The 14660-nt window shown below is 45.8% G+C and overlaps 2 protein-coding genes across 8 annotated transcripts; both read left to right on the top strand.

Moving 5' to 3' along the window:
- The first annotated feature begins 164 nt into the window (after positions 1-164).
- On the top strand, positions 165-7711 carry aadat (aminoadipate aminotransferase). Of its 2 annotated transcripts, none has more exons than XM_076028249.1 (14): positions 165-529; positions 827-995; positions 2220-2388; positions 2479-2611; positions 3133-3207; positions 3284-3493; positions 3849-3914; positions 3997-4079; positions 4241-4337; positions 4769-4830; positions 4938-5002; positions 6107-6213; positions 7242-7343; positions 7437-7711. In XM_076028249.1, the coding sequence occupies exons 2-14, from the start codon at positions 929-931 to the stop codon at positions 7476-7478; spliced, it is 1278 nt and encodes a 425-aa protein (XP_075884364.1). In that variant the 5' UTR covers positions 165-529; positions 827-928; the 3' UTR covers positions 7479-7711. The 2 variants fall into 2 exon arrangements, with proteins under 2 accessions (XP_075884364.1, XP_075884363.1); XM_076028248.1 differs by having other exon boundaries at positions 824-995.
- A 1036-nt stretch (positions 7712-8747) lies between these two features.
- mfap3l (microfibril associated protein 3 like) lies at positions 8748-14566 on the top strand. Of its 6 annotated transcripts, none has more exons than XM_076028243.1 (3): positions 8748-8925; positions 10684-11123; positions 12364-14566. In XM_076028243.1, the coding sequence occupies exons 2-3, from the start codon at positions 10796-10798 to the stop codon at positions 13269-13271; spliced, it is 1236 nt and encodes a 411-aa protein (XP_075884358.1). In that variant the 5' UTR covers positions 8748-8925; positions 10684-10795; the 3' UTR covers positions 13272-14566. The 6 variants fall into 6 exon arrangements, with proteins under 6 accessions (XP_075884358.1, XP_075884361.1, XP_075884360.1 ...); XM_076028246.1 differs by having other exon boundaries at positions 8904-8925; positions 10687-11123; XM_076028245.1 differs by lacking the exon at positions 8748-8925 and adding an exon at positions 9208-9380 and having other exon boundaries at positions 10687-11123.
- The last annotated feature ends 94 nt before the right edge of the window (positions 14567-14660 follow it).

The following is a 14660-nucleotide window of genomic DNA, read 5'->3' as shown; positions in this document are numbered from 1 at the left end:
GCTGCAGTGCAAGAATTACGTTAGCGTTCACTTTAGCAAGAGGGCAATTGAGCTCATTGCGAATTTGACTAATGTTCTATATAATTAAAAAAAAAAAAAAAAAAAAAAAGTTAATGTAGTTCGCATGGTGAATGCAGCTTTCATTGTACCGTAGCTTGTTACGTTAGCCTACACATTAAATCGTCATCTTTCCAATAAAACACGGCAGTTTATATGACGCCACTGTGTCTATTTTAAATCCATTCATTTATTCGCGACGACGACGCTTTACAAGCACGCAGGCGCGCTCCCGCGGACAGCAAATGTGTATTTTGGCAGCACATTTTCACGTTTCGCCGCAAAACGTTTGCCGGAGAGCACACACACAAGAACCGTTCCCACGAAGCGGAAACGTTCGCAAGGCTCGTGTGTTTCTGGCTCGCGCTCGGGTAATGTAGTTCACGCCGAAGACGAGGTCCCATGAGTCCGGCGAACTAAAGACATACAAAGACCAGAATCCACCGCGACCGCGTACGCCAACGTATGCAAGGTCAGTTACACAGCACGAACGTGGTCAAAGTACGTGACTAGAATACTCTGTTAATGTGCGAGAGTGACGAGATAAACATTTTACGTCCTGTTTTCTGCTTGACGGTTCTTTGTAATGTGTTTGTCTGCACTTTCCCCCACGTTTTAACACTGTTTGTTTGCTGATGTAGTCATGACATCCACCCGGTTCACCGGTGTAGTAGCTAATGTGCACACAAATACAGTCTGCGTGTTTCTAAAATAAATGAATGAAGGAATAAGTGTTGTGTCAACGGAATGTCGTTTTTCTCCACAGCAGCTGTGAGGCGTTCACTGACCCTCAGATCAGATGCACGGCTCAGTGTCTGCAGACCTTCAACAGGTGTAAAAGAGAAACGGATGTACTGATTATCCGAGAATTATGAATTACGCGCGGTTCCTTACAGCTGTCAGCGCAGCAAGGAAGCCCTCGGCCATCAGGATGCTTAGTGAGTAAACAACTTACTGATTGCAAATAAGGACTGCACTGTGAAAGGTTTGCTGATGATTAGTTGTTGTTGTTGTTGTTGTTGTTGTTTTTTCGGGGATGGGGGGGGGCAAAAACAAGGATCCATCCAAAAATTAAAAACAATACACGATCTGTCAACCGCTTTTAAAAAGAGGTCAATGTAATCTGGGGGGGGGGGGGGTCCTGGAAAAACTCAATGCTGTGCAACAGCTGCAAGGGCTGGTGGGGGTGATGTCAGATGTAAAAGATAATTTTTACATGCAAATGCTGGTGATTTGTGTTTATATTCGTGCTGGGTTTGTTGTGGCGGTGGTGTGTGCGAAAAGACATGTTTGATTGGGGGTTTGTTTGTTATACTTTGTATGCGACAAACCCCAGACTGGGCACGGCGCTTGGTTCCTACTGGGGCAGTGCCATGCCAGGATGAATGAAGTTACTGTTCATTGTCCATTAACCACCTGCAGCTGAACAAAACATGATGCTGAGGTGCACCAGCAAAATGAAAAGAAGCTCTGTAACTTGAGTGGTGGGGGAATACCACAGCATGTAAATCCATTACTCTAACAGCTGAATGTGCTGGTAAACAGTGAACACACCTACCAAGCATAATGAATATATCGTCATGTAAACTCCAATAAAGATAGATATTGAAAGGCCCGACCAACATGATGACTCACCCAGGTGATTTGATCAAATCCACATAATTCATTTGAGGTGCCACGGTGGGAAGGGATTCAACCCAGAGCAACTTCTCCAATTTTATATTAGAAGAAAAACAAACAGACAAGACAAACAAACAGTAGCAGCAGCAGAAAACACAACACAGTGCTGTTCTGGCTGATGACTCAGTAGTCAACAACTTGGTGTTTTTTAGCCAATCGGCACAGCACGAATAGAAGCTGTGTTTCTATTCTGTTATTTCTTGTTTTTGAATACTTCGCCAGGAATAAGCACCCATCATATTAGCATTGGGTGGTTCTTTTTCCTGTAGGTGATTAAGTGTCACCACAGCCTCCTTAAACACATTTGAGAGGAGTTAATCACCTTAAATGTTTCACTGTCCAGAGCACTTTTTTTCTTTACATTTGACACCAAACTATTGCTGAATGGATTCTGACAGAAGCTGCAAAGATTCATTGCTCATCCTGTAACTCGTACGACAATGCGCACGTGAGACAGAGTGGTTTTGTGTCTCCGCATGAAGCCGAGCTGCAGCAGCGGTCCCCCCCGACCCTGATCTCTCTGGCGGGAGGGGCGCCCAACCCCAACACCTTCCCCTTCCAGTCGGCAATCATTGAGGTGAAGGATGGACCGGCGGTCACCTTCAACGAGGCCACCATGAAGCGCGCTCTGCAGTACTCCGCCTCCAGCGGGTAAAGTGCATCACAGCCAGAGACTTCTTTCTCTGATGTTGCTTGACGGGCTACATCACTCGCCCTGTCCTCTTATCGCCCCTGTGTTAGAATACCTGAGCTGCTGACGTGGATGAAGACCCTGCAGAAGAACCTCCACGACCCGCCGACGGCCAACTACAGCCCTGAGAACGGCCAGATGGACATGTGCGTGACCACTGGGAGCCAGGAGGGGCTCTGCAAGGTAGTGTGGCAGTACTGGAGACCGAGACCCTTAAAAAGGTCTCGGTCTCCTCTTGCACCCAGAGGCATTTTTACTTGGTCTTGTCTCAGTCTTGGACTGGACAGACTGACTCTGGGTTTTTGATCCAGACCAGTGGAGACTCAGCCAACACTGCAATGACACGATAATAACAGAAGAGATTCCAGCCGATCCCTAGTTTCCCTCCATTGGTGACACCCAGAGTGACATGCTGCCCCCTTATGTTGAGTTAATTTGTTTTTAAGTTTTTGTTTTTGTGAAAATGGTTCAAAATAGTTGGCAAAGCAGCAAAAATCTTAAAGAAAATAATTGAAAGATACCTTGCTTAAAGGAAATATTGATGTTCCATATATGTAGAATCAAACTTGAATTGAAAAAAAAAAAGAAAGACCAACCTGTCTCAGTTGGTCTTGACTACAACACTACTGCTGGTACCAAACAAGGGGAAGCAAACTCTGCTGCAGTCACATGACCAGACTCCCACACGCGTCTCCTGATTGTAGGTGTTTGAGATGCTGGTCAACCCCGGGGACAACGTCCTGCTGGACGCGCCGACGTATTCTGGCACGCTGGCGGCGGTAAGAGCGCCACCTACCTGCGATCCCTCCTACTCCAGTCTCCCAACCCCTCGGTGACCCTGCTCTCCCGTCTCAGCTCAATCCCATCGGCTGCAACCTGATCAACGTTCCCAGCGATCAGCACGGTATGATCCCAGCGGCGCTCCGGGAGGTCCTGTCCCGGTGGGACCCCACCGAGGTCCACAAGCCCGGCAGCGACGCTCCCAGGGTGCTCTACACCATCCCCAACGGGGGGAACCCCACCGGCGCCTCCATGACCACTCAGAGGAAGCAGGAAGTGTACGAGGTGAGTGAAACCGCTCCGTGTAGATGAGTGTTTTTCATCCACTGGGATTTTCAACCACTGTGAATGATCCAATTTTATGAATATACGGAAATGAAGCGTTTGGACAGTATCGGCTGATCAGATATCGGCAAAAAGTCAATATTGGACATCCCTAATGGATATTGTCATTACTTGGCTAGTTCATTTTATAACATTTTTTATTAGTGGTGTGCCATGGGATTTTTTTTCAAATGTATAAAATGTGCCGTGGCCTAAAAAAAAGGTTGAAAAACACTGGTGCAGATGAAGGATGCAGTGGTGCGATTTGATTTGAGAGCATTTTCAAGGCTAATCCCCCTCCACGCCTCCCAACCAGCTGGCCAGGCAGTACGACATGCTCATCATCGAGGACGACCCATACTACTTCCTGCAGTTTGACAAGGTGCGGAAATTCACCCAGGTACCACCGATAGTGTGACACCAGAGCACTTGACCTGGTCTGCTGTGTGCTGTGTTTCCAACAGCCGTGGGCTCCCACCTTCCTCTCCATGGACACTGATGGCAGGATCATCAGGACCGACTCCTTCTCCAAGATCATGTCCTCAGGGTGAGTTAAGGAACCTGTGTGTGTGTGTGTGTGTGTGTGTGTGTGTGTGTGTGTGTGTGTGTGTGTGTGTGTGTGTGTGTGTGTGTGTGTGTGTGTGTGTGTGTGTGTGTGTGTGGAGGTTCACATGCATGTCTGATTGTGGCACCACGTCCCTGCTCCAGCCTGAGGATCGGCTTTGTGACGGGCCCCAAGCCGCTGATCGACAGGGTGGTGCTGCACATCCAGGCCTCCACCATGCACACCAGCACCTTCACGCAGGTGAGTGGTGCCCAGGGGTCTTCAGCTCATCTCACCACACCTTCCTGTAACAGCACGTTGCACTTGCTGTTGGGTCTCAGACTGCCTCCCTTCAGCCGCAGGGACAGGAGTGGTTTTTGCTGCGATGATGAGGAAAGCACTGAAACTCATGAGCTCAAATTTTTAAAAGATACCTTTCTGAAAAGAGAAGTTGCTTTTCAATTCAGAAGCAAACTTAAATCTAAAAAAGATTGGGGTCATTTTTTTCTGTTTTGTTGTTATTTTTCTTTGACATATAAAGTCTTGGTTTTGTCTCGATCTCAATTCTCTTTAGTCTTGATAATGTCTCAGTCTCGGTTGGTGCAGTATTGACAACAACACTACTCCATTGTGAACATTTAGAATGCAATGCACCGCTTTAACTTTACACTCCTTTCCTTGCGTCCTCTCAGCTCATTGTGTCTCAGTTGCTACACAGCTGGGGCCAGGAGGGTTTCCTCCAGCACATCGACGGGTATGTCTGATCCCCGCCACACCGACTGGTTTGACCAGTCAGGCACATGCACACTTACACGTTCAGCACGCCATGCTTCACGCTGCTTTTTCTCTCTCCTGTTGCAGAGTGATTGACTTTTACAGGATTCAACGGGATGCCATGATCACATCTGCAGAGAGGTGGCTCAAAGGTTTGTGGAGGTGGGGGCGGGGTCAGGAGGTAAACACTGCGAGCAGCAAAAATAGCTGCTTTTTACACTTTGGAGCCAAAGTTGACACAAAATATATGTTTGAAGTGAGAGCCACAACTAAATGCAGGCAGCTTGTTTACGAGGAGAAATGCCTGCACCCTGCTGGTGCTGGAGCTCAGAGCAGCCACCTCCAGCCAAGGCAGCTCATTTCCCCCCACAAATTGTCATGTTTTCTCAGTGTTGCACAGTGTTTACTTATAATCACAATGTAGCCTGAATTTGATGGTGCAAGCCAGATAATTAGTTTTCAGTTTGTTCTATTTGAAAATAAATAAAAAAAAAAAAAAAAAAGAAGAAAAAGATAATGAGTTGACTATCAATTGATTGCTGAGCCAGCAGAGTTAAAAAGGTCTGGGGATTTTCAGAGAGTTTTCAGTTACAACTGAAGAGTTTGTTTCAGGAGGGGCTGAACGTTTGATCATTTTTGAAAATAGCTGCATGATGAACTGGTGTACCAGAGATTTAAAGTACAGCAAAAAAAAAAAACTATCTGCCATCAGACACTAAACTTGAAGGATACACACTGCACATGATTCCAATGAGCTAAATGAAATTCATCTTGCAACTGAGACGTCTTTGTTAAGGTGCATTGGTGCCACTTTCTGGCACGACACGTCACTAAAATAACTGATTCATTTGTTACTGTGAATGCCTGTCAAGTGACCTTCTCTGAACCACGTGCTACACTAATATACATTACTTTTCACCTAATCAGCGTCCCTTTGTTCTTGCAAAGACTGTTATTGATTACCATTTAAGCATCTTAAACATTGGATTTCAATCATTGGATTCAATGAAAATGTTATCCAGAGGTGAACACTTAAAGGCATCACTAAAAACACATCTTTCCAAAGTGGCCCTCAATGTAAATCAACATAGCAACATGCATAAACTTCGTTTATAAAACAACTACAGAAGAGAAAAACTTGAAAACACGATTCTAACTAATTTTGTGTGTGTGTGTGTGTGTGTGTGTGTGTGTGTGTGTGTGTGTGTGTGTGTGTGTGTGTGTGTGTGTGTGTGTGTGTGTGTGTGTGTGTGTAGACCTTGCAGAGTGGCACTCCCCATCTGCAGGCATGTTCCTGTGGATCAAATTAAAGGGCGTAGCAGACACCCAGCAGCTCATTATGGAGAAAGCCTTGGAAAAAGAGGTGAGCGCAGGCTTTAATACGCACAATAAAATATTTTACGGCATTGTTGGATTGCGACTCAGTTGCTGTCGGCCGACTCAACAGCAGTAAGCACACAACAGCCTCCCACTAACCCCGGTGATGTCGACTGGTGTTTGTGTGTTCACCGGGAGCCGAGGCGGGTCTTTGTGTGAGCAGCAGAGCGTGGGACGGAGTGCGTAAAGCAGTCATTATTCCCTCTGTGAGCCGGTTCAGCAACTGTGGAAGGAGCAACGGAGGGACAAGCACGCACACGGCTTGTTGGCTGCAAATAAACCAGCGTGGGTTCTGTCAGGCATTTCCCTCTGATTGGATGTGGGAAAAAAGGGCTGAATGCTTGAGAGAAACATATTTGGATGGATGATAGTTGTATGCAATGACACAATAATAACAAGAGATTTCAGCTGACACCCAAAATGACAATCTTCCCCCTTATTCCTAGTTAATTTATTTTTTAATTTTATGAAGCAAAGTTGTTTTTTTGAAAATGGTTCAAAATAGTTGGCAAAGCAGCAAAATGGTAAATTACTAAACGATACCTTGATGAAAAGAGATGTTACTGTTCGATTTAGAATTTACAATTTAAAAGATACTGGTCATTGTTTTTCTGTTTTGTTATTTTACTTTGATATATGAAGTCTTGGTGTTGTCTTGGTCTCGAACCCAAAATGTCTTGGTCTTGTTTGGATCTCAAGACTCTCTAGTCTTGATAATGTCTTGGTCTCGGGTTTGGTGCCGTCTTGACTACAACACTACTTTTTGGTTACTTTTTTTTGGTCAAAATCCTTTTTTCAGGCAAATTTTCACTTTTTGTTGCCTTGAAATGTTCTTGAAAGTTTCAATTGAAAAGTTGTTTCTTTTCAGGACTCCCATTTGACCCTGTCCTTTGCAACTTCTCTCTCACATCAATTGACTTTGTCCTCTCTCAACGTCTTTTCTTTCCCTCCAGGCGTCGTGCCAGGCGGCTCTCAGCGTCCTTCCTAATGCACTGTGATATTTTTCATTGTTAGGTGTTGCTGGTTCCCGGAGGCGTCTTCATGATTGACAGTAGCAAACCTTGTCCCTATGTGAGAGCCGCCTTTTCGCTCTCCTCACCGGAGCAGATTGATGAGGTACGCAAACACGCACGCACACACTCATACTGACACACACTGTGCTTTACACACTGTTGAAGTGGATGTAATTTCTCGTAAAATGTTCCACAGGCTTTCAGAAGACTCTCCGCTCTCATCAAAGAGGCCTTGTGAAGGGCTATTTCCCTCCACCCACGTGATGCTATATTACGAGCTTAACTTGAACAATTAACAATAGAAAGTTTACACACTAAATGTTGGATGTCGATTAGAGCTTTTTAAAAAAATCTAAGTATTTTAGAACAATGCAAGAAAAAAAGTTTAAATTACCTGCTGCTCCAATAAAGAAACTACAAAGATGTCTAATATAGTTTATATACACAAAAAAATAAAACATATCATTCATATTTTTGTTGTGCAGTTGTTGTGTGGTTTTTGCTTGCCAGTTTTAGAAGGTGTCCTTTCAATTAGATTGTGCAAAGGGTCACGCTTCACTCTCATTCTGTTTATTATTGACTTCTTGTTAGCTACTCAGTATCGTGCAGCATCGTGTTCTCAGAGCTCCTGATGTCAAGGCCAAACATTTACCTGTCAAGCCTCACTGTGTTAAAAATGAAACCCTCTTCGAAACATTGTTGGAAATTGAATTAAATTTCACCAATCAATTATTTAAAATGTAAAAAAAAATAACAAATGTTAAAGGTTCACTGTCTTCATTTCCAAAGTAGAGCAACTTATATTTATTAAGTCACTTTTTTAATGTCTGCCTTCCATCCAGGAATGCAACATTGTTCACTTGAATGGTTTTATAACTGGAACAAAGTGTCTGTTACACAGGTCTGTGTTTGGTTATTAAATCTGTCCAAAAGACAAAATTCCTTGGTTTTATTATTTTATTATTTTTAAGAATTCCAATCGTTCTAGTTCATTTTTCTTATTGCATAGGCCAACATTTTAGCAAACAAAATTGCAAATTGTAAAGATGTAATACCTTGTCCTGTTTTTAAACTTGGTTGCATATCATTCTTACTGTCATTAAATACATAATTTGTTTCAAAAACATGAATAAACAAAACAAACTTCATAAACAAATGATCCCCCCCCCCCCCCCTATTTAATATAATTCTTTCATAAACGTGATTTTAATTTCAGCGTCACTTCTTCGTTTCATCAGTAAACGGCAGCAGTGTATTTGAACTTGCTCCGCTGCCCCCAAGTGGCCGTAAAGTTCAAGTACTTTACGTGACACTTGAGGCGGAACAAAATAGAAATTTAAAAAGCCGGCGTGTCTCTATGCACAAACGAGATGAAAATAAACGCAATTATTGAATTATCATGGTGTAGTGTGCTGATGATGATACTGATATTAGCACAGTGATGAACCAGGCGGCGGTGTCTCCTCCTCCCTCCCTCCCTGCGTCCTTCTCCATCCTGCGGTGCAGAGAATTGCTCCACTCGGTCACATAGCGGACCGACTGACAACCAGCGGCTGGCAGGAGAGAGGAGGTGTCGTGGAAATAGCAGACCGCGTCCCCCCCCCACCCACCAAAAAAAAAAAAAAATTAAAAAAAATTAAAAAAAAAAAACCACGGCAAAGCGGTTGACAGCGACGGAACATGATGTGAGTACGTCGCGGCGACATTTATGCGGGATTCGTCCGCTTTTTGGTGCTCGATAAGCGGCTTACGTCGACGCCGAGTTGGCCGATCCGCTGGGGTCGACGAGCTGACGAGGGAACATTTCTCGCCGTGAATGTGCAGTTACCTCGTCCACTCATCTCCAGTTGTTAGTGTTCCTTTGCTTTAATGTTGATTGGCCGTTATCTCCAGCCACGCATTCAACAGGCCCAACGGGGCTTTAGCTTGACTAGCTCCGCGGAAGGGGGGGGGGGGGGGGGGGGGACTCGCCGGGACAGAAATGCTCACAGTCAGTCCGCATTGCAACGGAACGATCGAGGGAAGGAAGGAAATCACCTCCAGTACATAGCCGGCTCTCACGCCCTGGTTCCGTTAGTGTGTCGAGCGATTCGATCTCACCGTGTGATGCGACGTTGGAACGTGACGGCAGTGCGTTATTGTATGTGTATAGCGAGCATTGTGTAGCGCTATTAGAAGGTAACCTAACCGTCTTTGTTGCCGCTGTACCAAGAGAGCGCTCTGTTTCGGAAATAGACGGCACCCTGTGTGTGTGTGTGTGTGTGTGTGTGTGTGTGTGTGTGTGTGTGTGTGTGTGTGTGTGTGTGTGTGTGTTCCGTTATGATGGTGTGGTCTTGTGTTGTTTTCATGGTTTTCCTCAGACGGTGTCATAACCCTCGGAGTGTATTAAGACACTCTGTCAACACAGCACTCGGTCTTTACACACCATCATAGTCAATAGTCAAAACAACAAAGGTCGAGGTGGCGATTTGAGTATGAGCACGTCAAACTATTTTGTTTAGAATTGACTTTATGGATTTTTGTGGTGACGCCAGAGATGACGGGTCGCTATCTTGCCACCGGAGACATTGATTGATGTCCAGACAAGGTTTTCTTTTTTTGTTATCGACTATCGATCGTTATAACGACTATTATCGTTATTATCGTCTCTATTTTCACAACCTGTTTTGGACTTCTGTTTAACCTAACTTGCTAAAAATCATCTTCACACCTATGTTGTACCGTAACCTAGCTTTAATACACTATACATAATAATATACCGCGACTCTGGGTGTCAGCGTTTACGGTGTTCACGTATCGCCATAGTGTTACCCTGGAGCTGTAGGTGAGCTGCACAGAGTTTTCAAATGACGTGTTTCACTGCTTCATTTTCTGTGACATATTCCTAAACTTTGGAATCTTTGGGGGAGGGGTTTACGAGCGTTTTCAGATAAGAAGCCGTTCCTCTCTGTTTTTTGCAAGATGTAAACAACGAGCGACACTGCCACCCTCAACGCTCAGTACTGCACTTCAGGTACAAATGAGCATGTAGCGACTGGAGTGTGATTTTATCATTCAGCAACGAATTTGTCGACGTAATCGATTACGTCGACTAATCGTTGCAGCCCTAAGAACGGGGTGTTTAACTGCACTCTGCACCAGTCCAGATTCAAATTGAAGATATAAGAATTAAGCCTAACATGTGATTTATTGAACAGTGTTTACTCTTTTTTAATTTTTGACTTGTTTTTGTCAATGAGAATACTGGACTCAACATGGTTGCGTTGTGAATGGTTTGAGGGAAGCAAGTAGTTTCCTCGAGAATATATGGAGCGTTTGCTTCATTACAACTAAAGACGAAGTCGACGGGGGGATTTATATGTTTGGCACCTTTCTCATACAAACAAATGCTAATCAATTTTCTTTCTTTCTTTCTTTGTTCTCTCTTTCCTTCCTCTCCCCAGTAGCATGACTCAAGCCACACAGCTGACTACCAAACTGCCTTCTGCTATGGAGAGATAGCTATTCTCCCAGATGGACACCCAAGAGGAATGACAGTCTCTTCCTTCTGGGGTGATGCACCGACAGTTTGTGACAATGCACTCCTCCGGTGGCCACCTTCTCCTGATGGCAGCGTCCCTCCTGCTGGTGGCATCGCTCCTGGCCTCCTGCACCGCCGATGCCTTATCAGTGGACACCGCCTTATCAGTGGACACCGACGGGAATGGCACGGGGAACGGCACGGCGCCGGCCGGCGGATTTGTCCCAGTTGTGTTCACAAATGTGAACCAGATAATTGCGCGGGAGGGGAGCTGCGTGCTGATTGATTGCAACGTGACAGGAGAGCCGTTCCCCAGTTTCCAATGGTTCAACTCCCATGGAGACCGTCTGGACACGGAGAATGGTGAGGCCCGGACCCGCACTGTCACTCTAAACCTTGTTCAGCAGTGGATATCACACCATTAAAGTTTCATCAGCAGCGAATCCACAAGGGGCTCGAGTTAACTTGGTGTGCGACGGGTTCTTTGTGTGGCTGCTTGCTACACAACTCTGCTTCTTGTCACTCTAATTCTGTGAAAATATGAAGATGCACCCCCTGATTTTTAATTGCAAAAGAAATTATTCCAGCGTGCATCGACACGAATAAGAAATAGTTTGGAAGTGCTTTTGCCTTCTATTAAAGTAATCCTCTTTGTCTCGCATACCAGAAAAAAGGCTCAAAGGTCTCAACAGGCATTCACATACGAATAGCAAAGAACTTCTAGAAAATTAGAAAATTAAAATCTTTGAAGATTAACTCTCACATTAAAATTATTCACTGAGTCCGTCCATAAGCCTCTAAGCCTGAGACGTCTTCCTGCTGAATCCTTAGGAGACAGAAACCTGACCTAAGACCACCAACACAAAGCAGTCTTTGTTACAGGAGAGAAACCAACAGTTTTTTCACATTTTGTCCGTTTCACCCTGTGAACAAAAGGCTAATTGGAGTCAGAAAGGTGTTTTTCCACAAATGATTTTTATTCTGCTCCACTGCGTTTTTGAACGTGGGGGTTAATGGTGAGGAATGCTGAGCAGACCTGCTGCAACCTGTCAGTTGTTGCCCAGAGCGGCATGTGAAACCACAGGCCTCCCCTCTGCAGTTGCACAAACACCCTGTGACTGCTCCCACAGCCTGGATGCTCCATCAGGTCACATGATTCGGCGGAAGTCGGAAGTTTAACACACTGCCCATAAAGACATACAAAAAGTAATTTGGTTTTCCTACCCATAGAACGGTTCTTATTTATATACAAGAATATACACAAGGGTCTTGCTCCCAGTTCGCTGCCATCTTGCTACTCCGTATTTCTAAGGAAGCCTGGTGTGGACAAACCAACCCACCAGCAGTGTGTTTCGTATTTAGGGCGAACGCTCGCATCCTCAAATAAACCAATGAAGAGGAAGGCAGACGAGGTATCCCAACTTTTGTGTGCGCAGGCCACCGTAGTTCACTGGCAAGTTTGGGAGAGGGACGGTGAGGGTCGCTGCGTTTCCATTGCCTATAGAATTGGGCAAAACATAAATATCGCAATAAAAAAAATGGTAATTGATTATTGTCCAATCATCTGGTTTTAATTGTGTCTGTCTGCCTGTCTGTCTGTCAGGTGGGAGGTGGTGGCTGCTCGACGACGGCGTCCTCAACATCAGCGGCATCGAGTTCGCCGACCGCGGCAAGTACACGTGCATGGCGTCCAACGTGCACGGCAGCTCCAACTGCACAGTGACGCTGCGCGTGGTCTTCACCAACGGCGACATGGGCGTCTACTACATGGTGGTGTGCCTGGTGACCTTCACCATCATCATGGCGCTCAACGTCACGCGCCTCTGCATGATGAGCAGCCACCTGAAGAAGACCGAGAAGGCCATCAACGAGTTCTTCCGCACCGAGGGCGCCGAGAAGCTGCAGAAGGCCTTCGAGATCGCCAAGCGCATCCCCATCATCACCTCCACCAAGACGCTGGAGCTGGCCAAGGTCACGCAGTTCAAGACCATGGAGTTCGCTCGCTACATCGAGGAGCTGGCGCGCAGCATCCCACTGCCGCCGCTCATCATGAACTGCCGCAACTTCATGGAGGAGATCCTGGAGGTGGTGGGCGTGGAGGAGATGAGGCACACCTTCCTGCGGCAGGCGGCTGATGGATCCGTGGGGCCCGGGACCAAGGCCATCGGGGCCCGGGACCTGCTAGCTGCTCTGCAGGAGAGGGAGCAGGATCAGGATCAGGAGCAGGGGCAGGGCCGGGAGCGGGAGCGCAGCGAGTCGCCCGCCGCCGACTCGGACAACTCGTCGGTGCAGGAGCAGCCGCAGCACATCGCCATCCAGGTGTCGGTGCACCCGCAGCTGGGCCAGGTGGGGGCAGCGCGGCCCCCCTCACCTCCACCGCAGCCACCGCCAGCGAGCCCCAGCCAGGACCCGGAGCAGCCCGAGGACGAGCAGCGAGAGTCGGAGCAGGAGCGAGCAGCGGACGCAGACAAGAGTCCGGCCTGCCAGGTCTTCTATGAGAGCCACGTGTGACGCAAAGCAAGAAACCAACCCCCGAGGAGGAGAAGGAGGAGGAGGAGCAGAAGGAGGAGGAGCGAAGTGGGCCGGTTGCCCCCGCTATGCATTTGCAAAATTTCACCTACAAAAAAAAAAAAAAAAAACATTTTGGGGGGGAAAAAGAAAATCATTTTATAATCTTGTGCAAAGAAGAATCTCTTCAAATGGGGAAAATGAATCCCGACTTCTTTATTCACATTGTTCGCTTGAATGTACGAATGAAGTGTGATGGTTTTGTTGAAGCTGTAACATTTTGTAGCTCCAGCTGATATTTAAACTAGCAGCCAGGCTGTGTTACCAGTCTGAAGAGAATGATTAAAAAAAAAAAAAAAAAAAAAACAGAATGAAAAAAACAAAATACAGCTTGTTGCAGTGGCTGGGTTTGCACGACTGGCTGCAGGAACCAGCTGCCTCCTCAGGCTGCTCAGCGCGGCTCTCCAGTGAAAAGCCACCAGGGCTCGGCTTCCTCCCATCCAGCTACTGTATCATCTGAGCGCTGTCAGCATTCAGCACTCCTCTCTCCTTAAGATGCACGCTGGGCCCTAGTAGTGAGGCTTTCATGATTGTATCAACTACTGTATTTAAACAAAAAAAAAGAAAAAGAAAAACTCCTAGTTAGCCAGGAAAACCTGTGTGTGCTGTAAATTTCTTAACTGGATCCCACATATTTTGTGGTTTGATTTTAAATATTCTTAAAAGTATTATTATCATTATATTACCGGTTGTGATTTTTGTTGCTTAGATCTTCCCAACAAATCTTGTCAGCAGTAGAGAATTCTTTTTCTGTTTTAAGGTTTTTGTGTCACCTTCCTGTCTTCACACTCGTCCAATTCTGCAGCAGCAGCAGCAGCAGCAGCAGCAGCAGCAGCAGCGTCTGAGTTTCTGCTGCATGTTGAAGCCAGAGTGGGAATGTTACACGTCTTTCTCTGGGACTCCAGACTCTTTTTCCTTCAGTCTGCGGCTGCGAGGCCTGACTGGACGCTGCTGGTCTGCTTTAACCAGGTGCTTTTCTGATGCCTCTGCTTTTTTTTGTAGTGGAATAAAATAAAAGTGCAAGTGTACGACACTCTGGAAAGAGTTTTCTTTTCGTTCCCACCTACTCAATTTTGGGTTTTCAGTATTTTAATTTGTTTGGATCCAGATGAATGGATGCACATAGAAATTATCTACATGTGTATTTGGCATTTAAATCATTACATTGAATATTAAAATATAAAAGCAAAGCCAAACAAAATGACTCCTGGAAACAAACCTGCTTGAATCTTTCTCAACATGTAGTTTGATTTTTAGGTTTTATCTGCAGTGCAGAATCTCTTCTTCCTCAATGCTACAACACTGTTATTGCACACGGCATTGTAATAAGTA

The sequence above is a fragment of the Nelusetta ayraudi genome, unplaced genomic scaffold (genome assembly GCF_046127955.1).
Source record: "Nelusetta ayraudi isolate G7.1 ecotype Tasmania unplaced genomic scaffold, CSIRO-AGI_Nayr_v1 ptg000022l, whole genome shotgun sequence".
Classification (NCBI taxonomy): domain Eukaryota; kingdom Metazoa; phylum Chordata; class Actinopteri; order Tetraodontiformes; family Monacanthidae; genus Nelusetta; species Nelusetta ayraudi.
This window is presented reverse-complemented; position numbering and strand designations above follow the sequence as displayed.